Source organism: Oryzias latipes, chromosome 21, assembly GCF_002234675.1.
Source record: "Oryzias latipes chromosome 21, ASM223467v1".
In the NCBI taxonomy this organism is placed as follows: Eukaryota; Metazoa; Chordata; class Actinopteri; order Beloniformes; family Adrianichthyidae; genus Oryzias; species Oryzias latipes.
Window position 1 is genome coordinate 15,583,610 of NC_019879.2, and position 23,499 is coordinate 15,607,108.

Here is a 23,499-nt window from a genome sequence, read left to right on the forward strand (position 1 = left end):
TGATGTGAATAAATCAAGGTCCAGTAGTTGAAACTTAAGAAAAATGAGCCAATGTATATTTTTGCATATCTTTTTTCAGTTAGACTAACTTATCAATTTGAGTTGAATAGCCATATAAACTCAGTTGCATAAACTCAATTCAATTAGGTGTTACCAACTGAAGTAATTCAATTAAGTTGGATCAACTTTTTTTCTTTTTAGTGTTTTAAGTTACCATTACTCTATTTTTTAGGCAATCATTTGCCTAAAGAAAATAAGTTTTGAAAAGCATGGTTTTGAGTTTACTGACTCAAACAAATTGATTATCCCTGTACAAGAAGGTAACTAATATATATCGAGTTCTGTTAAGATAAAATTGTTGTTTTTCCCTATTTTTTTAAGTTATGCAAACTTATTCTTGTGGCTTTGAAACTCAAAACTGCGAGTCATAGTGACTGATGACAATTAAGTTGTCTTAATGTGTGAATGTAAGTAATATTTAATGCCAGTATTTGACTTGCACGAATTGACACTTTTAATTTAACTGTTATAAAGAAATACAAGTAGCACACAATTAAATCATTTATGTTGTGGAAAACTCAGACTTTTTAGTTAATCAACTCAAAAAAATTGTGGCAAATGATTGCCTTAATTTTTTTAAGTTCTGGTAACTTGTTCGGGTTTACAGTGTAGGATAGCACAAGAGTTAAGAAGTTTTTTCTCTCTCTCATAAAAAAGCCAGAGAATAAATTAAATCATGTTCGGATAGTAATGAGCCCCTTCCTTCCCTCCTCTGTAAATCTGTAATGAAAATGCTGGAAATTGAAACGTGCGGTCACAAACAGATCCCACTGGAAACCACTGTCAAGTACACAACTATGTTTGTGTGATACTTTATATATATATATATATATATATATATATATATATATATATGTAATATATATTTACATTTTGTTTGTGTCCGGATTCCTTCCTGAAGCTGGTTACGATTTAATTAAATGTGACAAAAGCTTGGGGGGATTAACAAGCATTTGCTTTAATTTGTTGCATAGCAAAAAAAAAACAAAAAAAAAAACCAAACAGCCGCTCAAAGCTATTTTGCTCTATAAAAAGGCTTTCAGGCACACAGACACTGCAAAGGGAGAGCCGGCATGCATAAAAAGGGGATATAATGCACTATCTGTTACTGTATCGTATGTAAAAAAAAAAAAAAAAAGAAAAGAAAAAAGTTACCCATCAGCACACACCACCTCATTTATCCCTCCACAGTTGACAAAAAAGATCTTTATTGACCAGAGCCTGTCCTGTACCACACAGACAGAAAGATCACACTACTTACACAAACAGCACCTGGTGCAGAGAAGGCTTGCATGGGGTTGTCATTGTTTTGTCAGTTTAGGCGATGAGGTAGCTAACACCGAGCAGTCGACAGTACCGATCTTCTTTGTGGTGGGCACAGAGCTCAAAATATCTGGACATCAGATAACCAACACTGCATCTGCGAACTCATCAGCAACTGTGATTCTCCTCATAGCACCATATTTAAAGAATGTGATCAATTTTACAGGAAATATCAGTGAAAGGAATTGTAGCGATGGGATGCAGACTCAAAGCGACTTTAGTCGTATGCTAATTACAAGACATTTTTTCCAATTTTTTTTATCCTTTGGCATTATTTTTTTTAAATATATAAAAAGATTCAACTCACAACTGCTGAAGCTTAAGCTTACAAGAGATGGATGAGTGAAACTTTAAGAAAAATTTTTCTAGAAATTTCAAACACTTTAGCTAACTCCCAAATCTTTGTTGTCTCAAACTGGGCTTGAAAAGGCACAATAAATATCTCGCCACAGGGCTGGAACAGTCCTCAGTACTTCTATGTACAATGCAGCTGATCCCATCAGCCGGCAGTTCAACTGTCCCCAGAAAGTCCTCCACTTGTCCTTCCTGGCGGCTCTACAAGAAGCACACTGGCCCGATATCAATGCCGAATTCCTGATCGGGGCCACCAATGTCCACGGGGGCAATATCCACAATGGGGAGTCTGGCAGTTTTCTGTGTCCTGTACTCAAACACTGTCTTGCCCCAGTTGCCATTTGATTGCTGTAAAAGAGACACAAACGGCTTGAGTGATGACTTACTTGATGTGACACTACAAACCAGACAACTGTCATTTATTAGGTACCATGTTAAAACCTTACAATTTTCCAAAAAACAACATTGCCTCGTATAATCTGTAGCACCTTCTATATGGATTATTCTGGTTTTATTGCTGATGTCAAACTGCTCTATCAATACATCCGTCTGGTATTTTTATGAGTTCCAAATAAGTTTGGGTGTTATAATAAATATGCTAGCGTAGCTAACGAGTAGCGGTGAGATCTGTTGTTTGTTTTTTTTTTGTTACCAACAAGGTTTGGAGTTTGCATAGTCACAGTAACACTCGTCTTGGTGGCATCAGTCTGTTTTTTTTTTTACATTTTGCAAACAAGGTTCGGAGCTAAAGGAATTGATAACATGCTAACGTGTTACAAACAAGACCTAAAGTTATTGTAAACATAATTAATAAAATCTGTCTGACCAACAGATTAATCTCTGACTCTTTTCTCTCTATATATGCCTTACAGTTCGGTGCGACTTATATATGACATGTTTAAAAATAGACCATTCATTGACTGTATAGCATGTATATATATGTATAGCATTTCTGTATTTTTAAAAATATGTTTCACATATGTAATTTTTTAATTTCACAAATTTTGCTATTTTTTAAAATTCAAACAAGAACAGTACAAAGGTTTGGACACACCTTCCCATTCATTTGAATGAGAAGGTGTGTCCTAACTTTTGGTCTGTACTGTATATTCACCACATGCACCAGTTTTACATTTTTCAATTTCAAAGAATTAGATTTTAAAGCAGAGCACACCATCGGAAGAAAAAACTAGGAATTGTCTTTTTCTCAATTAAAGCTAATTTCTAGGTTATTGTGACAATATTTCAGTTTTTAATTCCTTTACAATCTGAAATTTTACAAAGTTTTTGATTTATTACTTCAGCACATTTTTATTGAAGTTATTGGTGCCAAAGGAGGGTCAACCAGTTACTACTAACCTAAAGTTTGTTTGCATTAAACTTGCATTTTATGCACTTAAAAAAATCTCTCTGACTCATTCTAATTTTCAACAGAACTGTAGTTTGGGACAGTAATTGCTGGACTTGGTTCGAGTCGTTGTGACTTACCGTGCAGGAATCCTCCAGCACTGTGTATCTGAAGCGGTTGTTCCCCTCTGCTTTCAGCTCCAGGTCATTGGAGCCCTTGAGGATGGCTGCTTTCTTCAAGTTACCATTTTTTTGGTCCTTGTAGGCCACAGAGTTCTTGCAGTGGTAAGTGATGGTCTGCGAGGCCTCTTTGGACAGCAGTCGGATGAAGGTCATCTGCACTGTGACAGAGTTTACCGGCTGATCCTGGTTGCCATAAGTGAACTGAAAACACAAATATGAGAAATGTAACACTTCACCGACAAAGTATCTCATTTGCAGCTACAAATGTATTAGGAAAACTCAGCTGTATAGACTTATGGGAAATATAGTCTGTTTTTTGGCTGCTGGTTAGTAGAGTTAGCTTAAATGTTTCCATCGGCAAAAAGAGACATAAGCTCTTTTTTGGAATAGCATTGCGTTTCTGTAACGTTCCCATCTGCTCTCTGGGACATTTTTTTGACCAATTATTTGCATTCATCAAATTGTAAACCATTCAGAGTGATTGCTCACATGGGTCCCTCGGTTGATGTCTGCTCCAAACCACACAGGTTTGTTCCTGGAAGAGCTCCACCACACTTTACGAGGTATGCTGGACGGGTTGGCAGAAATGCATGTCTCTCCAGTGTCCATGTTGCAGTGCACTTTGATGGCATCCTCTGCACTGCCTTGGTTTGGATCTACCCAGTATTCTCCTAAACAAGATACACATATCGGGGGAATCTGCTAAGTTCAATATTTATTGCTGCAACAGAAATTCACAGTAATGTGTTCTTGGCTGGTCTGCTGCAGCTTCTGTTATATACATGAGAGAGAAGTGAGAAGGGAATTCCTCCACTTTTAATTTTTTCTCAAATATTTGGAATCAACAAGAGTCTGTTGTGGGATTTTTCATTTTTGACTCTACATACTCACCGCTCTTCTTCATTGGGTAGCACCTCTTCAGGTCATCACAGGTCCTGGCAGGGTGTTTCTTGCTGCCGTCGGGGCTCTTCATGCTGTCGATCTGGCTGCTGAGAGCCTTCAAAGTGGCCTGAACTCCAGGATCGATGGGCACGATAGTGGTGGAGTTGGAGTTGGGCATAGCCTCGTCTTCGCTGAACTCGGGTGGAGGAGGTATCCCGGAGTCATAATCATGAAGGCCTGCGAACAGGTCATCCATAGCTGCTATAGGAGGTCCAGGGGGACCGGGAGGGCCAGGAGGCCCAGGTTCACCAGGAGGGCCCTATGGATTAAAAAAAAAAAAAAAAAAACGTCTAACCCTTCCCCAGATGAAAGCTGGAAACGTTTTTGCTTACTGACGGACATCTGTTAAAAAGATGTTCATCACTGTAATGACCAACTCTTTATGAGTTTTGCACACTCTTCTCACTGTGCTCCGATAATACCTCTGGTCCTATTTCTCCACTGAGTCCACGGGTTCCTGGAGGTCCCATTGGCCCTGACTGGCCCATATATCCTTCCTTTCCAGGAGGCCCAACAGGTCCAGGAGGCCCCTAACATCATAATCCGTAAAAAAAAATAAAAGAGTTTGCTCCATTTCTACATTCAGAATGTATTTCTAACTAATGAGCTGTTTGGTTTTGAGATCAAGATTTCAAACTTGTATTAAAAAAAAAAAACACACGCGATTATTTGAAGATTAAAAGGAACATACCCTAGGACCACCTGGTCCAACAATGCCTGGAGCTCCTTGTTCACCAGTGGTACCCTAATAAGAAAAATCGAAATCAAGTTGATAATTTTTCTGCTCAAAACATTTAGGCAAAAGAAAGTTGTACGTGACCCAAACCCTAAGACAATTTTTGATGTAAATGTAAGGATATGTCCCTCTTTCAGTACAGATTTACCATAATAATCAAACATCCAAGAAGAATCGAAGTCCATTTGCTATGATTCAACTTCAAAACGTCACCTGCATGAATGAAAACCTTCACCGACAACATCTATATCGTTCAAACAACCTAAATTGACTGTTTTTTTTGTCCTTGTACTTTTATGGATGGAAATCCTCTCCCAGCTCTAAAAGTTGACATAATTTAGATTGAGAATCATGAAGGTAAATGTCTCTGTGCTCCAATACCTGATAAAACTATTCTTATAGGACATTAATTGGCAGATCACAGTCAGCATGTAACAGTGCTTTACCGTCCGCATTTAATGCCATCATCCACACTTGTCATGAACTAATCAGTGCTTACTCTGAGCCATTAAACCAAGATGTTTTTAAATAGTATTCTAGTCATTTTGTTTTACAGTAGGAATATGATTCAGGCAGCCCTCCAACCAATGAGACTCTGGTTAGTCCTCCTACATCCTTTTCCTCTCAATGTATGGCCTTTGCAAGTGCAGGTCTGAGTAAACCTAGAGTAAACGTGCAATGGCTATTGTTTTGTGTTCATGTTAAACCCGATGATGGTTTCATTGATATTGGTCAGGTTAAGTCCTACATGTTTAAAATGGACCTGCTGCTCAAAAAAAATTCCAACAGTCTTGCTGCTTCCTGGAATTGCATAGAGTTCTCTGTGTTGCAAGGATATTAGATTATCCACATAAGTTAAAAAAAAGCAACATTTTAAAAGTTGTTGACCCTTTGGAACATTCACTCAGGGGTTGCCACAGTGAATCAGCTTTATCTGATCCACCGCTTTGTGTTTGGTAGAGAGTGTTGCATCATGTCCCAAGCCCGGATGCTTTGAGAGGGTTGCGTCAGGAAGGGCATCCGGCGTAAAACATTGCCAAGTTTACCATGCGACTCGTTCGCTGTGGCGACCCCTGATGGGAAAAGCCGAAAGAGAAACAACAACAGAGAGTGTTGCATCGTATGCCCTTCTTAACACAACACTATATTTTATCCAGGCTGGAGACTGGCACAGGGGTACCCAGACTTGGGCCCCTTCATGGCTACATAGTTAGGCGGTAGCACAGAAAGCACACTGGATTCAGCTCATCGCAATCCCTGGGAAACGAGCCCCGGTTTCCTGTGTGCTAGTTCAAAACGCAATCAACTGGGCCATCCAGCCGCATAAACCCAACTGTTTGAAAACCAAATCAATATTTCTTCTGGACAAGCTTAAGTTTATGTTTGATATCTGTCTGACTGACCATTCCAACAAACATCCCTTCTACTAATCATCTGATAACAAATGCAATGGAATCACTCCAGTGGGAATAGCTTACAAATTAGAGTATTACTTTGTTACCAAACATGGTTTTTACTTACAGGAGGTCCAGGAAGACCCTGTAGACCGGTGAAGCCTCTGTGTCCCTTCTGGCCTCTCTCTCCATGATCCCCAAGGTCTCCTTTGTCTCCTCTTGGTCCTTGAGGTCCCTGAATTGAAAATGTAAAGTCAAATGTTAAGGATTTTAATCTTAGTGGACTGTGAATGAGTATCTAGCCTAAGATTGGGAGCACCACAGTTACGTGACTGCTTAAATAGACCCAATGCCTCTCCACTTTACATTCAGCATAAAGGTTGAATCAGGGGGGTACAACTACAAAATAGTGCAATCTTTACAGTGATGGGTGAAATACAAAGAACAAATTTCACTCTAAGGAGTTTGACCGCTAATTGTAATCTCTAAAAAAAGATGTTCTAATGAAACTTAATCTTTTCCAACTGTCTGTGACAAGTTAATTCCCTTCAACTGATAGACCTCAGTTCATGTTGCTTGATATAAAGTCTTCATCTTATTAGAGGACAAAAGCTTACCCCCAGTCCTCTCTTCCCAGCTTGTCCAGGTGGGCCTTGAGGTCCTCTTGAGCCCTGAAGATTTTGAACATTAGAACTTAACAGAGAACGTAACAGACTTCTATTAATAGTGTGAAAAGCCTGTGACTCTTAAAGTCTGTTGGCACATCATTTGTAGTATCCAAAACAAAACAATCTGAACTATCTCCAGAATGTTGTTTTTGAGAATTCATTAATGTAAAGAAAAAAAAACAAAAGATAAGCTTAAAAAAGGTACTTACAGGTTCTCCCCTCTTTCCTGGATCACCTGGTGCTCCAACGGGGCCATTAGGTCCAGGAAGTCCCTGAGGACCAATTAAGCCCTCTGGACCAAGATCTCCTCTGTCTCCCTGAAATGTAATAGCTGTAAGTAGCTTGAAACATGAAAAAATGTTCAAGGGAATCTTCCGATCACTGAAATCTTACCCTTTGTCCAGGAAGACCATCTTTTCCTGGGGGCCCATCAGTTCCTGCAGGTCCCTAAAAACCAAACAGAATCTCTTAAAGAAGGATTTCAGTGCATCTTTGAGTACACATGAAGTTTGCTTACCTCAGGACCAGGATCTCCACGGGGTCCGGTAGCACCTGGAACACCAACTGGACCTGAAGGGCCTTTGTCTCCAGATGGTCCTGGGGCTCCCTGCTTTCCTGGTGGACCCTACAAAAAGACAACTTGATCAGTAAAAAAATTCCACATATTTGTGAGAATACCTCTTTACTGTTGCGATACACACTGCTGTATAAAGATAACCACAATTTCACAAACCCCTGGTCCTGGAAGTCCTGGCATACCACGTTCTCCTCTTTGGCCTGGAAGACCAACAATGCCTCTCTGTCCTGTGGTACCAGCTGGACCGGGAGGACCATCTGGACCCTGACAAAGTAATAAACATAAGTTGATTCTCTAACATCTGACCAGATCTAAACATGGTCTTCAAACTGCATATCATTTTACCGTGGGGCCATCTTCTCCACCATCTCCTTTGTCTCCTGGGCTACCCGGTGGTCCTGCAGGTCCTCGCTCGCCTTGTCTTCCAGGAGGTCCATGATCTCCACGAAGACCAGGAGGACCCTCTTTTCCTGGTGGTCCAGGGGCCCCAGCTTCTCCAACAGGACCCTTAGTAGAAATTTTTTTTTCCCAATAAACTGTTTTAAAAGATACTGCACCAACATATGTCATATATGTAGTTAGTAATTGTGTCTTTCAAATTTAATATTGTTTGCTTGTATTTTCTGTAAAGTTTAATAACAGAAATAGATTTTTATTAAGATATATATCCTAATACATCTCAATATCATTTATATTGCCACTAAATCATCCCCTTTTGTAACCCTTGTTAAGGTTATGGGCTATTACATGTGGTTTGGCAATACTCACGGTTGGGCCAGGTGGTCCGACTCGTCCAGCAGACCCAGGGAAACCAGTGGGACCCTGCCAGAAGAATAAGTCTTAAATACTGGTGTGTTGATTTTTTAATATTTTTAAAATGATTTATTGTTTTGCTCATCTAACCCCAGTTCTATGCAAGCACACTCACTAAATTTTACACGGAAACGTTGGAGATAAATGTAAACTTAAATCTTGGGTATCCCTAATCCATCTAGGCTCTTTTTGACTTGGACAAACAGAACATTAATGCTTGGATTTAAGTAGATCAAAATATGAATCAACCAATACATTCAAAAGAAGGAGGCAGGAATAGAATTATGACTTGTAGGTTGTTTCAACTGGTCACAAATGAATGAGTGAGAAGAACAACTTCTTCATGCCTACACACTCAAGAAGTTGTATACAACCTGTGGCCTTTTGAATTGTTACATTAATAAAAGCAGCAAAGCTTCTCTGAAGTCCTCTGCTTTCATAGCATAATTTAGAACAGGGGTGCCCACACTTTTTTGGCATGCAAGGCGAGACGACAAGCTCCAAAAGATCTACCTAAATAAATAACTATGTACCTACCTAAAATGAAATGTTTATGTACTAATAATTAAAAAACTACACGGTGAAGGTACACAAATCTTTGTAAGATGACGGTGCAGGATGTGTAGAACAAGGATATACTTGTAGTGGCCTGGAATGATGCACCAAAGTCACTTATTTAATGTACTAATAACTCAAAAACTACAGAATAAAAGTAAAACTTTTTGAAAGGATAAAGATTTGTCATGTTTATGAATGTTATTTTTGTAGTCAAATATAATTAGTACAGAAAAGGCATTTTATTTTGAAAACAGAAAGCAGGACAATTGTGTTTCCTGCTCTGGTGTGGGGCATAACATTTTTAAAGCTCGGCTGGATTTACCACGGCTAAGCGAACAGCGACCTCTGATCTGTGGGCAGGGCTAGAGAAGCGTGTGCCCCGCTCTGGGCGACACTGCTACCTGATTGGGCACAGATCCCTCGGGCGGGAACCGCGGCCCCGGCAGCAGGCGCCGTGGCAGCACGGCTCGGTCAGACGGGGTGTCTCGGTTTCGCTTACGATCGAGGACGCACGCGGGCCGGACCAGGGCTTAATAAACGCTCCTGCGGGCCAGTGCAGTCCTACGACAGAAGCCCTGGTATGCGCCAGGAAAAGCAAGAACAAATAAAGTGCGCTCAGTGTAAATGGTAAATGGCGTATGCTTAAATAGCGCTTTTCTACCTTCTTTGAAGGCCCAAGGCGCTTTACAGTCAAAGTCCCATTCACACATTCACACACTGATGGTGGCCCTGCTGCCGAGCACTGGTGCCAACCTTCCACCAGAGGCAAGATGGGGTTCAGTCTCTTTCCCAGAGACATTTCGATGCATAGGAAATGAACTTCCGATCAGCAGTCGACCGCCCTCCCACTGCACCACGGCCGTTAAACACAGTGGACTATGTTTCAGAGGATTAGCTGTTCTGCCCGTAAGTCAAGTGACTTATTATGCGGTGAGGGTGATAATTCGCTGACTGATTTTTTTTATATTTGTTTATTTAGATTTAGAATCTTACCGGTGCACCTTGTGTTCCTCTTCCTCCTTTTAATCCAGCGACACCAACTGGACCCTAAATATAGAAATCAAACAAATATTCAGACAGATTTGTAAACATTACAAGGATTTTAATGCTTCTTAGGAGCCAAATAGTCATTAAAGTTGTAAAAAATTCAATCTAATTGAACAAAATGTCAGCAGGGCTAATTGAATAAATGGAGGTGACAGATGGTAAATTTAAGATTATGTTAAAAATGTTGCATGTAAGTCTTTTGGAGGTTAGGCTTACATGAGGTCCATGAGCACCAGCTAAGCCCTGTGGTCCAGGAGACCCAGCATCTCCTTTCTGTCCTTGCTCTCCAGGTTCTCCCTTGACTCCTGGTTGGCCATCAGGACCCTAGAAAGTGTTTGTAACATTTGCAGGAATGTTTGACTCTTTAAGTACCTGCAGCAGTATTTAGGTGATATTGGTCTATAAAGAAAGAGGTTACTCACAGGGGGTCCAGCAAATCCAACAGCACCAATTGGTCCAGGGTCACCTCTTGCTCCCTAAAATAATACATGGGTTATACATATGCTGCAAAACAACAAATGACAGTATTAATTCGCATGCAAGTTGTAAGTACAACTTTATTCTTCTCACATGTATTCCTCTAGACCCTGGAGGTCCAAGGGGTCCTTTGGGTCCAGGTTCTCCCTATAAAGTAAGTGTTCACATGTTTATCAAGAAATTTTAACATCCCTGCTTATGCATTTTCATATTTCAAAAGCACATATATCTTCACACATGCTTTAAAACTGACTCTACCTTTTCACCACTTGGTCCAGCGGGTCCTGCTGGACCAACAGGTCCAGGGGTTCCCTGCAAGTACAAGAGAGAATGTTTGTGTACCTCCATTTACTAAATTGCTCAAGATTATTATTAAAAAGTGTGTCAAGCTGTGCCAGAGGCTGAATCATCCATAAACTGTTGTTTATTTATGTTTTACAAATGGGATTTAAACTTCTTTGTTCATCACGTTGTCAAAAGAAAATGAGTTTAGTGTGAATTGCTTACTCTTGCACCATCATTTCCAGGCGTACCCTCTGATCCCTTTTCACCAATTGCTCCCTAAACAAAGACGAGCAAGAAGAGAAAGGTTTTTTTCAATAACCAGAACCATCAGACATTAGAACCACTGCAAGTTTAATAAGTCTCTAATTTAACTCGTTAATGCCAACTTTTTTATCGTCTCCTAGACATCACCAGAGCTTTAATCCTTATTCCAAGATGATGACAGACTTACTCTGTCACCTTTTGGTCCAGGAGGACCAGAGATGCCTCTCTCTCCTGGCATTCCCTGAAGACCAGGGGGTCCCATGTCACCCAAAGCACCAGTGGGGCCAGGGCTACCCTAAACGGGCAAATGTAGCACATTTATTTTAAGAATGGCTCAAACTAGTTTTAACTTTAACTGTAAACAATAGTCAGTAGTACCTTTGGTCCATCTGGACCTGGTGCACCTGGAATACCTTTAGGTCCTTGCAGGCCACTTGAGCCCAGTTCTCCTCTTTCCCCAGGAATACCACGCTCTCCCTTGAAAAAAAACATCAAAGTCTATATCTACTTGAAATTAGATAAAATAGATTTCATGGTAAATTCACATACCCTTGGTCCAACTTGACCCACAGGACCAAGCTCTCCGGGAATGCCCTGATGGACAAGTAGGACATAAACTTAACTTTCCATATTGGTCCAATCAAAGCCACTAAAATGCCACTGCAAGTTTTTAGACAAAAGATTAACTTTGATCACTTTTGATAGACTTACCTGATCACCTGGTTTACCAGGTTCTCCAGGAGGACCTTGGTTACCAGGTAGACCCTGAAAAATACATTTTAAGAGTGCATTTTTAATCGGATTTATTCATTAAAGCATTGCCATTTCTTGCATTGATGGAACTTTATGAAGTGAACTTAGATTAACTAAAGAATGACACAAACCTGAAATCCGTTTACACCTGGTGGTCCCTGCTCTCCTCTTTCTCCTGCTACACCCTTTAGAGGGGGCATTCATTCATATGAATTTATCCAATCATTCAAACTAAGAACAAAATGTTGAAGCATTTTCTCTGTTGTTAGAGAAATGGTAAAACTTACAGATGGGCCAGGAGGACCTGCAGGGCCAACTTCTCCATCTTTTCCTGGAGGACCCTGAACCCACAAAGACAAACCTCTGCATTATATGTTTAAAAATCATCCATTACTACAGTGATGTAGCAAAAGTAAAGCCTTCACTCATTTTGAATTTTTTTTTCTACTCCGTTCCAAAACTCCATATTCATTAACCTACTTACTCTTTGACCTGGCACTCCTGCAGATCCTTGTTCACCAGTTTTTCCTTGATCACCCTTTCAGAGCAAAATTGTTTTTAAATGAGAGCAGATTTTAGAAAACACAAACAATGATTTGATGAATATCAATAAAAAGGGTTGGTTGTCTGTCCAGTCTTACACTGAAGCCTTTGGGGCCTGGCACTCCCATGGTTCCTGCAGGTCCTCTGTTTCCAATGGACCCTGCTGGGCCTGGACGACCATCTTCGCCTGGGGCCCCCTACAAAACATAAAAAACACTATTTGCCAAATTCAACTATGCAGATGACACAGTAGGAATTTAATGCATTTTTAAAGAAAATACTAAGCCAGGTATATCTGGGACATAGTTGGAAAAGCTAAAAACTGCTACTTAAGTAAGCATTTATTTCTTGTGCTGCTGCCTTTGTTTGTTGATAGATGTAGAACTTTTTATAACTGTATCTCACTAATCAGTTCTTAAAATTGCCTCATTTTCCACAGAGCAAATCAGCCCTGAGCACCTACCAGTGGTCCTGGCTTTCCTTCTGCTCCCTGGACACCAGGTGTTCCAGTAAGACCCTGTTACAGAGATATGCAACAATATCAATTACAACTTCAATTCATTAAAAAACATTTATATTCTACAAATTTGAAAAAAAACAAACAACAGCAACTTTAAAGTAAAAGTTCAAGCTCTCGTGTTACCCTTGCACCTGGTAAACCAGGTTCTCCTGGACGACCTGGGTCTCCTAAAGAACCTTTAGGCCCTGGTGGGCCTGACGTGCCACGATCTCCTTGAGCACCCTTTATTTACAAAAGATAAATATTAATTTCTTTACTTGTCCATTTAAAACATCACAGGACAAGGCAAAAGAAAAAAGAGTTGAGTTGTCCTCAATTTTGATCCCAGTGACGATTACATGAAATAGCTACGTACCTTAGGTCCTGGCAGACCATCGGCACCAGGGAATCCCCTGTTTCCAGGAGCTCCCTGAAAGCAGATGATATGGATGCAGATCAAATCAAACATGAAGGCTTAGGTTTTAGAAATAGTAATTCTATCACCCTCTTTGATCCTCAAGAATCAGTTCTTTAACATCTTGGACATCTTAGAAGGCAACAATGACCCAGAGATCAAACTCCTTAGAGCCCGCTTATTGGGCCTTGTGGCCCAAAAGGTCAGCTGCTGGACTTGTCTGAAGTTTTGAATTGTTATAGAATCCATAATCTGATGTTTGGCTTTCAGTCTAAACTGTTTAATGCACAAAATTACAATAGAAAATTTAGCCTAAAATAAAATCGACAAAAAGAACAAAAATGCTGACTCACTCTTTCTCCAACAGGACCAATCGGGCCAACAGACCCTGGGTCCCCACGTAGCCCTCGCTTTCCTTCCTCCCCCTGAGGTCCAATCACACCCTGAGAGCCTGGTGGACCCTGAGGTAAAACACATCAAAGCAGAATTGACATTAAGTATTAAACTTTTATGTTTATATAAATTATTTTTCTCTTTTTTTCTTTGAGTAATTTGAATCATACAGGTTCTCCTTTAGGTCCAGCATCTCCTTTAAAACCTGGTACACCAACATCTCCCTAAAGTACACATTTAAAATAAATGTCAGAATTCAGTCAATTTTTTATTATTTTATTTATCAAAAGAACCAGTTTACCCCTTGTCCTTTGATACCAGGTTGACCGGTGCTTCCCTGAGGTCCTGGTGGACCAGGAGGTCCAGAATGGCCTCCTGGACCTTGGGGACCAACATTACCCTATAAAGAGTCAACCTTGTGATTGTGACCTCTGTCACAGAATTTTCAGAATTTGCCTAAATGAAATAACTTTGTACAAACCACTGGTCCTTTGGTACCAGGGCCCCCATCTCCTCCCACGGGACCCTGTAAACATACATCATGAATAAACTGAATGAATACACTGTTCTTCTTTTAAAGTGCTTGGTTTTATGTCAAAGGACTGGAAGAGCCACAAAATTACCCTTAGGCCAACTGGTCCAGGGGAACCCTGACGACCTGTCTCTCCTCTCTGCCCCTGTGGGCCTTCTGGACCACGCACACCAGTGGGACCAGGTTGTCCCTGTAGAAAAAATTCACAAAACACAAAAAAATAAATTAACAAATAGCACACAAAACTTCTATTGCATTCTGGTTGAGGTACTTGCCTTCATGCCAGGAGTTCCCGGATATCCAGGTGGGCCACTGAGACCCAAAGGACCCTGTAAATTAATAATAATTAAAAAATCTACTATAAGCCTGAAAAGTCCCATGATGCAATAGCAAGGTCAGTGAACCAGAGAACCGCTATGATGGCTGAATTTTTATTACACCTGTCCAACAATAGGGCAAACGATTCACATGAATTTGTTAATCAACAAAATGTCAGCAATCATAGGTTTGTTCCCTAAAGTAAACAATGTTTTCACTGCCAAAAAAGCGGTTTGCAACAAAGTATGAGCTCATTTCCATTGCTAATGCCTCAATGATGAAACTAGGCAAACATTTTGTTAATACTGACTTACCATTGGACCAGGCTTCCCCAGATTTCCAGGTGAGCCTCGTTTACCCTGACAGACAAATGGAGAACATAAGAGCAAATCGTGTGTTTTGTTTAGTCAACATTTTTCTGAACTTGCTATTTAATATATTAACAAAAACACTAATATTATTTATTATCTATCACACTTGGTGGCTCTTGGAAAAAAAAAAGTTATTTTAGTTTGCAGTAATGTGCTCACTGGAACACCGCTGGGTCCAGGACGTCCTCTCTCCCCAGGCATCCCAGCAGGACCCTGGAAATCAAGACAAAGAGTTAAGAGCAGCTCTTGCTAAATCAAGAAAAGAGAAAAGAGCAAACCTCGGTGGTGCAGCAACCACTAAATAACAAATGAGGGTTTCACATACAACAATATAGTGTAGTTTGGTGGTTTTATTGAGAATAATCTTGAATTAAATCTGAACTTACCATTGGCCCTGGTGCTCCCATCGGACCACGGCCCCCTGTGGCACCCTGGAATTTTTTTGTTTTTTAAAAGTCAATCATTTTGTCACAGTGAAACAAACTCCATGATTGTTTTAGTCTCTTTATACCTTTGATCCAACTGATCCAGTTTCGCCTTTTAAGCCGATTGGTCCAGCATGACCCTGTTCACAAAATACGAGAAAATGTTGACAGCCAACAAAAAATACAAGGAATAATCAGAAAAACTACACTGACAACACTTTTAACCACAATTCTCTGACCCACTCCCCCTAAATCTTTCAAACAGTTGACACTCACTCTGTGACCCTTAATGCCAGGGGGTCCTGGTGTACCAGGAAATCCTCTGGGACCCTAAAATGTATGAAAGTGGAACATCATTGCCTCAAAAACAGTGTCATATAGATCAATTTAGAAGTTTGTTTAAACTGAGAGCCAAAGACTTACTGCTGATCCTGGGAATCCAACCTCTCCAGGGTTTCCTGCTTTACCCGCTTCTCCCTGTGTGTGAACGTTAGTTATTTCACATGTATTTGAAAACAGGAATTTTACTTTAAAAGCACAGAAATTGCCTCCAGATTACTAAAGTGTATTTGTTTTTTTTAAGATTTGGATTACTCTAAAAGCATCTGGCTACACACTGAAACCACCATGTGAAACTGGAACTATAGCATTCTAAAATTCTGTTTTGTAAAAAAATTACCACTTTGCAAAAATTAAACCAACAGATTTTTCTTAGTTTTGGGATTGCAACAAGATTTATTGATGTTTCCTTGAGTTCATTTCAAACTGGTAAAGTTCATTATAGACAGTTTTAAATTTTTCACAACCAAATTCAGGTTTTTTTTTAGATGTCGTAAAAATTATTTGACAGCATCAATTCTGAAAATCTGATTTTGTTGTAAGAACTTTATAAACCCACATTTGCATATGTATTTTAGTGAATATATAATGAAGCTTTACAGTCCATTACCCCACTGCGATAGATGTGGAACATTTGGAAATTTAGGACTAACATAACAAAGAATTGCCTTTTGCTTCTTAACAGAGATGTACTGATGAAAACAGAAAATACATCCCAGTGACTCACATCTTCTCCTGGTTTCCCTGGAGGCCCCTCAGGTCCCCTTTGGCCAGGTGGTCCCTAAAGGGCACAGGTACATTATAAACAATGTTACAGTGTGATACATTCTCTGTGAGCATTTATCTAGAGTGAAGAAAATCTAAATCAAGCAAAATTCAATTTTAAATAAATATTTTTACTATATGCAGACACAGAAAATTAGATAAGAATCAGGCTATACCATGTGTCCTGGTTCACCAACATCTCCAGGAGATCCTTGTGGTCCAGCTTGACCCTTTAAAAGGGGAAGAAAGAAAGTAACTGATAGAGAATCCTGTGTAGATTACAGGTTATAAATGCAACAAACTTACAGGTGAACCGTTTGGTCCAGGAGGTCCTCTTGTTCCAGCCTCTCCCTGCAACAAGCATCAAGATATATCAATATGATCTGTTTTCTTTAGAGCCGCTCTGTGTAAAAATGAGTCTCAGAAATGAATTATTTTTTACTTTTTTACAGGATAAAATGCTCTACAAGCCTCTTAAACAAAGTTACATTAAATAAAGTATTGCAGAAAGTTATGTTACCCAGTTGATGTGTAGTCACTGTCTTGCTATTCTAATTTACTCAGCTACAACTACAACAAGTTGTAAATCTCATTTTTCAAAGCAATTTCTCAAAATGGTATTGTAGAACAGACTTATATTTGTACTTTTTTATCTTGACAGTGGACTCAACAAATTTGTCCTTAATATTGTCCCACCCTTTTACCAATTTTTGGAGTTTTGTTGAGGTGGGCAGAGCAAACTCCAGTTGATATGCCCCTCCAACTTCAGGCTTTACTTTTTTCATTTAGAATCCTATAGGTGGCGTCAAAAATTACCCATTCAGTGTGTATTGTTGGAAAAGACTGAAACAGCGAATTGAACCAGATCCAGGCTGCGTTTGGTAGAGAGCTGGATATGAGTGTGCTTCAAAAAGTCAAGCTGCTCTAAGATGACAGTGACCAGCAACTTTCTGCATTGGCAAAGGACCTAACACTCCAAAGTGTGGTGGGTCAGGGGAATCATTGGTATAAAACCGAGGTTTTCGGGTTGTTGGCGGTCCACCCTGATTGGCTCTGACATTATCGACCCTGTCCCCTTCAAAAGTTAACAAATAGGCCGGACTAAAAAGCCTGAAGCTACGGCAATGTGCATTTAAGAGGCCTTTTTCAATAAAAAGTCTATGTAACCATGTGAATATCCGTGTTACAGGCTTCCAAGTTCTACGTACGTTTCTATGACAGATTTGGGATCTTCGTACAAAACGCGAGTCCATTTCCACTGTAGCTGGTGTGACTGTAAAGCTATGTTCATTGCCTTCGGCAACACGTATTCAGGTGACCTCTTCCAATGAAAAGTCTGTGCAATGTGTAAACTTTGTTAATTCACGTTTTGGGCTTCTGCGTTCAAAATCCTAGCACATAGCAATGCAAGTTTCTACGACTGTTTTTGGGCTTTACGCACAAATCCTGCAGCTATTTCACACCTGTTGAAAGTTAAATCTGGTCAAACTTTGACCAATCAAGTTGGAAGTGATGTATGGATGGCATCCCTTTTAGTTCATGGAAATACCAACCATTTAAAAATGTGTTACGGGGATAAATGAATAATTACAGTTTGTGCCCGGCCTTAATTATATTACACCAAGTCTTTCGTATATCACAATAGAGCTGTGACAGAAAAAGCCTGGAGCAAGATTGACGCGATTTGCTTCACTTTGACATTTGACACCAAGCCTCTTCCAACTGTAGGTGGTGGACATGCGCTAGTAAACAATAGGAAAAGAATAAGAAGGCCCCTCACAGTGTCTGAGATTTGAGAGTTGATGTCCTACGTAATGCAATTGTAGAGTTGATGATTTGACAGAATTAACAAGAAATTATAGAGTAAAAAAGTTAATGAACAGAAATTTTCAATTTCTCAATTTCTTTTGTAAATTAACACATTTTAATTCAAGTCAGTCTTGACAGACTTTGTTGCACCTAGTGGTTACTTGGTGAACAGCCCTGGGTTCATTTCCTCTCATTTTTAAAACTTATCTTTTTATTTTTCTCAATCAAACGGTAGAGCCCGATTAAAACCCTTGTGCTATCCTAGGCACTTTAACATTGGGAGTTGGGTCATCTAGACCCACTATACAGTGCGCTGAACCTTTTTTCTTCAGTGATTCTTGATCTTCACTGGTGTCCATGGATTACATGAAATCTTTCCACCTTTATCTGCCTTTGTTATGGTAGGGAGAACATGTCAATGTATGGATGGAGTCATCTAAGATAGCACAAGGGTTACAAATGAGAGATTTGTAAAAACCCTTTATTACTCCCCAAAGGCAATAAGCAGCAAAAATAAATAAATAAATAAATGCATTTTGTCTTGGTTGAGTAGTTAAAGGGTCAATTGAGAAGTCAAACCTTTTCCCTATGGATAAGAGTTAGGTGGTACCTTAAAAGAAAATAAGCTAAGGCAATTCTTCATTACAGGAGAGAGACAGTCTGGTAGAGAATCACTGCAAGGGTGTGCGGAGTTTCAAACGCCGCCAAAGACCTCCATGTGGAAGATTTAGAGGATGTCCTGCAAGAACAATAATGTCTTCTGACAATAAATAAATATAAGAGCAGCTTTAAGCAGCTGGGTACTTTTAATCATTTTTAATTGTGATAGTAAAACATGAAGTCCGATCATAAATTTTTACATTTTTATCTATCTACAGTTTATTTCTTAAAATACATTTTGTCCCTTCATGTTTTACAGTGGTGTAAAAGTCTGCAAAGGAAACTTTTTAAAAAGTCAGCCTCTCTTTGAAACTCAGTTGGATCACTACTTCATAATCTGAACTTTACTGATTAACTCATTATATCGCAAAGTTCTGTTGGAGGTCAGGAAATTTGTGTGGATGCTCAACCAACAACATCCCTGCTTCTTTACTGCAGCATGTCTCTCTAATTATCAGAAGTGACTTACTAAAACACAGAACCTGTCAAGCCTCTGTGGCCATTTTCAAGTGATGCTCAATTGGGATAAATGGTAAATAACTGCTCCACTCTTTGTTGTTCAGCAAATAAAAGACCATCAGATTTATTAAAATCACATTTCCAGACGTCTTCTTACCCTTGCTCCATTCAGCATGGCTTGAGGTCCAGTTTTCCCACCAAATCCTTCTGCCATGTAGCCTCCCACTCCCTACAGAGGAATTAAAGGTCATTTCATGCCAGCATATAGTCTACATGTGATTCTGATATCACAGAAATTATATGCATCTTACATGTTGTGGAGGAGGACCTGGGGGTCCCGGTTCACCAGGCTGACCGGGTATACCAGGCTCTCCATCAAAGCCTGGAGGGCCTCGCAATCCCTGAAAGTAAAAGGAAGATTTTTTTTTTTTTACTGATTTGCTGATCAATGCTTCAATGGCAAAGAGCACATCTAATTCTATTATTGTGAATTTAAAAAGAAGATCTTTATTATAGATTAGATTAGATTAGATTAGATTAGATTAGATTAGATTAGATTAGATTAGATTAGATTAGATTTGTTTTGATTCGATTTGATTCGATTCAATTCGATTAGAGCTGGTCAGATCAGATTGGATGGGATATCTGGAATTAGATAGAATTGGGTTGGATTAGATGAGATTTTGATGATTTAATTTGATTTGATTTGATTTGGTTCCTTTCCATTCAACTAAACAGCTCTGAGTTTAGTTTTTTTTTTCTTTCTAAGGACGACCTTTCAGTTAGTTAGTCAGGGAGGGGGGTTATTCCCATGACCTCAGTTAAGAAAACATTCACCTGTCATGAGAATGATGCTCAGGAATTTTAAATGAAAAATTATCCTACTTTGGAATCAACATGTTTACACATATCACTTAGATCCTTGACTGAGATTATTTTATGAATTTATGTATAATATATTTATTGTAGACTATTTTCCATTTTGGGGAACTGTAGATCAAAAAACTATTACAATTATTTATCATGTTTAAGTTGAGTGTGGCATCTCTTTGTGTCACATACAGGCCTTCCTTTGTGCCCGCGCAGTCCTCTGTCTCCTGGAGAGCCTGGAGGACCCTGAAAAGATGAACATGACGTATATAAAATATATTTATATTGCTGTTGTGTCAAATGTTAGAATATCAACATTCATAGCAGTTCTGATCAGGAGAATTGCTCCCAAAGCAGTGCAGTCATCCTTTCAAGGTGAGGTCACCCAGGAGGTAACTGCCCTCTTGTGCCATCTGGTGTCAACTGATGTGGATTAAGATCCAACGGAAACCTTCAGAAATAAAAGAGTTGAGATTCCACTCGGTAAGGCTCACCATGGGTCCAGGGCGTCCTCTGATGCCTGTCACCTGCAGGAAGACATCACTAAAACTTCATTCATCTGCTGCATTAAACTGGAAGTCTTTAAAAGCTGTGTTTAACAAAGACTCACTAGTGGAACATCTCCAGGTTCTCCTTTCTGGCCCTGAATAAACATAAAGAACCTTTAATGAACAAACTATGATAAAACAAACAGCAATGTTATGGCGGCTGGTCTCACGAAGCTGACACTTACCTTAGCGACTCGACCATTGCCTATTTGGAGAAACGAAACAAGATCTTGTCAGTAAATCCTCAAAATCAACATTATTCCCATATTGTGCTCTTAATTTGAGGTAAGCAACTAAATCAACGAGGTCAGGGGGAACTATGATTTACTTATCAAAGTTCATCTGTCTTTAAGGTCCCATTCCAATTATCTTTTGATCTATTTCACAACTGTTTTTAGTCAAAATCAAAATACCTTTTGTTTCCAAGGGCATAGTTTCTACAGAGCGACAGTCGTTCCTTGAAAATTCTTTAAAGTTTTTTTTGTTTTCTCTCTATATATAAATATTTTCCTAAGTTTTTAAGAGATTACCAAACAAATGTTCTGCAACATTTTACAGTGCAATACTCATTACTCATTTAGTCATTACTCGTGTATACTGAAGTAATAATTTTATCATGACAGTATATGTAGTAAACCTTCAACTCATTTCTTCTGACTATCCCCCATATGAAACTGCAGCTTGCTCACCTTGATCGGGGCTATCACCCTGACAAACAGGGCAACACTCCCCTTCTGGGATGATCACCCCATCACAGTTTCTCAGCTCTTCACACTGGATTTCATCGCAGATGACGCGACCGTTGTCGCAGGCACAAATTCGACATGGCTCCGGCTTCCAAATGTCCTTGTTGTTGTATGTCTGACCGTCTGCAATACAATCCTTCTCATCTTCTGGACACACAAAGTGAGGACACTTTTAGTTGTTTTTTTTTTCTCAAAAAGAAAATACAACCACATGCCCATGAATACAACACAACTGACTGTGTACTATCAAAGAAACACACAAGTAATTTGCAGGCTAAATGTTTAAAGAGAAAATGTGGCTGGTTCTTTTCATTTAAATGAGGAGAAATTTATCTTTGCAAATTCAGAGCAAATCAGTCTTCTAACCAGCAGGAAACGACAGCATTTATTTTATTCTCATAGAATCAGAGGAAATTGAATCAAAAAAGGGATTTCAGGGAATCAAACGGTGGAAAGGCAAACATGCATGTAATGGGAAACACAGGTTTCCACCACGTGTTGCTTAGTAGAAAAAAAGAAGACTGAGAAATGTGATCCTCCGTTGCAGAGAGGTCTCCTGCAGTCAAGACATGAGCTCATTTCCTCCAGAGGTAACCACTCACAAAACGGACTCCCTTTCAGAGGAAAAAACCTGCAACTCCCAAGGAAGCAGATCTTGTGACTCATGTTGTCCAATACATTCAGGTATTTGCCCAACAACACACAACGTTGTCATCAAAGTAATATCTATGAACATTCTCTATACATGATCCTTTCATCGTGACCCCAATTTGTTTGTACCCTAAACCGAGTTCCTCAACCCTGAAGTGAGTGAAGGTTGGGGCTTCTGTCTGTTCTCAGGTTGAGCAGTAGAGGGCAGCTATGAGCTTCCAACTCCAGCAGTCAGTATGACAGCTACAGAATTGAGAGATTAATACTTAATGTTCTTAAGGCCAATGCACCGAAGACAAGATTCAGATCTTTCACAATACAGTTTGAGCAACTTTAAAAACACTAAATTCATGTTCCAACATCTGAGTTTTTGCAGTTATGTTGGAGAGTTTGAATCCAAATTTCAGGGAAGCCTTTAGATTTGCCACGATGGATTCCAAAGGTTTACAATAATGAAGTCTGACTTACTTTCCTGAATAATAATCATTTGCTGCTGTAGTCACATGAAAATTTATAATACAAGTTTATGGAAATAAGCAAATTTTTGTACAATATTAAATGAAAAATGCCATTTAAACATCACACATCTATTCTAACAGCAGAAGCCTAAAATATCACTTTTAGTTCACAAATCCTCTTTAAGTCATAACGTCAAAGTTATCCTATAAACACAGATTTTAGTAGGGTTTATGCTCGGCTCTCTGAAGATCCCACCACAACACTTGAGCAGACTTTTCTGTTGTGAATATTTTCGTCGTGTATGCTGTTTCTTTTTCATTCAGACACACAAACACACACACACACACACACACACACCCACACACACACACACACACACACACACAGACAGGAGTTCATGGTCTGATGAAATACTCCCAGAGCTCTGAAATTAGCCCAAACCATGAGCCTTCCACCACCATGCTTGGCAATGTGCATTAAGGATTTCTGCCCATATGATGTACCCCATGCTATGAATTATGGAGAACGTTGTGCACAGGTAGAGCAGTCGACCTCTGATTGAAAGATTGCAGGTTTGGTTCCTGCCTTGTGCGCCCATGTGTGGAAGTACCCTCAGGCAGGACACTAAATCACACATTGCTCCAGGCGGTTGTAGGTTGGCACCGGTGTGTATGCATGTGTGAATGGGACTGTGACTGTAAAGGCTCTTATGAAAGATAGAGAAGGACTACATAAGTATACGCCATTTGTGCTTAGACATCTGTTATGTTGGTCTTTTTTGACTAAAGGATGAAGCACTTTAGGCTTATTTGAAAGCAACTTTTTAAACCAAGTCACCTTGTGATGATTGTAGTCTTCTTTTCTTTAAGCTGTATAGGTCATGATGCATTTTTCAACATGTACTGTCATCTTGCTC

At 39.6% G+C, this 23,499-nt stretch overlaps 1 protein-coding gene across 2 annotated transcripts in view; it reads right to left on the reverse strand.

The window, feature by feature from the left end:
- Nucleotides 1-993: 993 nt before the first annotated feature.
- col5a2 (collagen type V alpha 2 chain) overlaps nt 994-23,499 on the reverse strand; it is a 41,959-nt gene continuing 19,453 nt past the window's right edge. Inside the window, exons 2-54 of one of the 2 annotated variants that reach the window (XM_020712869.2) lie at nt 21,417-21,620; nt 20,913-20,932; nt 20,790-20,822; nt 20,674-20,706; nt 20,372-20,425; nt 19,621-19,710; nt 19,467-19,538; nt 16,688-16,732; nt 16,558-16,611; nt 16,344-16,397; nt 15,701-15,754; nt 15,554-15,607; nt 15,364-15,417; nt 15,239-15,283; nt 15,012-15,065; nt 14,796-14,840; nt 14,439-14,492; nt 14,255-14,353; nt 14,113-14,157; nt 13,933-14,031; nt 13,802-13,855; nt 13,592-13,699; nt 13,200-13,253; nt 12,968-13,066; nt 12,788-12,841; nt 12,423-12,521; nt 12,266-12,319; nt 12,069-12,122; nt 11,913-11,966; nt 11,740-11,793; nt 11,578-11,622; nt 11,407-11,505; nt 11,216-11,323; nt 10,987-11,040; nt 10,738-10,791; nt 10,573-10,626; nt 10,425-10,478; nt 10,219-10,326; nt 9,949-10,002; nt 8,353-8,406; nt 7,930-8,091; nt 7,741-7,848; nt 7,525-7,632; nt 7,401-7,454; nt 7,217-7,324; nt 6,957-7,010; nt 6,467-6,574; nt 4,901-4,954; nt 4,632-4,739; nt 4,159-4,468; nt 3,757-3,938; nt 3,226-3,468; nt 994-2,085 (exon numbers count right to left, since the gene is read on the reverse strand). In XM_020712869.2, coding sequence (XP_020568528.1) covers nt 1,939-2,085; nt 3,226-3,468; nt 3,757-3,938; nt 4,159-4,468; nt 4,632-4,739; nt 4,901-4,954; nt 6,467-6,574; nt 6,957-7,010; nt 7,217-7,324; nt 7,401-7,454; nt 7,525-7,632; nt 7,741-7,848; nt 7,930-8,091; nt 8,353-8,406; nt 9,949-10,002; nt 10,219-10,326; nt 10,425-10,478; nt 10,573-10,626; nt 10,738-10,791; nt 10,987-11,040; nt 11,216-11,323; nt 11,407-11,505; nt 11,578-11,622; nt 11,740-11,793; nt 11,913-11,966; nt 12,069-12,122; nt 12,266-12,319; nt 12,423-12,521; nt 12,788-12,841; nt 12,968-13,066; nt 13,200-13,253; nt 13,592-13,699; nt 13,802-13,855; nt 13,933-14,031; nt 14,113-14,157; nt 14,255-14,353; nt 14,439-14,492; nt 14,796-14,840; nt 15,012-15,065; nt 15,239-15,283; nt 15,364-15,417; nt 15,554-15,607; nt 15,701-15,754; nt 16,344-16,397; nt 16,558-16,611; nt 16,688-16,732; nt 19,467-19,538; nt 19,621-19,710; nt 20,372-20,425; nt 20,674-20,706; nt 20,790-20,822; nt 20,913-20,932; nt 21,417-21,620 — 4,376 coding nt within the window. In that variant the 3' untranslated portion in view covers nt 994-1,938. Of the gene's footprint in view, nt 2,086-3,225; nt 3,469-3,756; nt 3,939-4,158; nt 4,469-4,631; nt 4,740-4,900; nt 4,955-6,466; nt 6,575-6,956; nt 7,011-7,216; nt 7,325-7,400; nt 7,455-7,524; nt 7,633-7,740; nt 7,849-7,929; nt 8,092-8,352; nt 8,407-9,948; nt 10,003-10,218; nt 10,327-10,424; nt 10,479-10,572; nt 10,627-10,737; nt 10,792-10,986; nt 11,041-11,215; nt 11,324-11,406; nt 11,506-11,577; nt 11,623-11,739; nt 11,794-11,912; nt 11,967-12,068; nt 12,123-12,265; nt 12,320-12,422; nt 12,522-12,787; nt 12,842-12,967; nt 13,067-13,199; nt 13,254-13,591; nt 13,700-13,801; nt 13,856-13,932; nt 14,032-14,112; nt 14,158-14,254; nt 14,354-14,438; nt 14,493-14,795; nt 14,841-15,011; nt 15,066-15,238; nt 15,284-15,363; nt 15,418-15,553; nt 15,608-15,700; nt 15,755-16,343; nt 16,398-16,557; nt 16,612-16,687; nt 16,733-19,466; nt 19,539-19,620; nt 19,711-20,371; nt 20,426-20,673; nt 20,707-20,789; nt 20,823-20,912; nt 20,936-21,416; nt 21,621-23,499 lie in introns of both variants that reach the window. The other variant, XM_020712868.2, reaches the window with a different exon arrangement.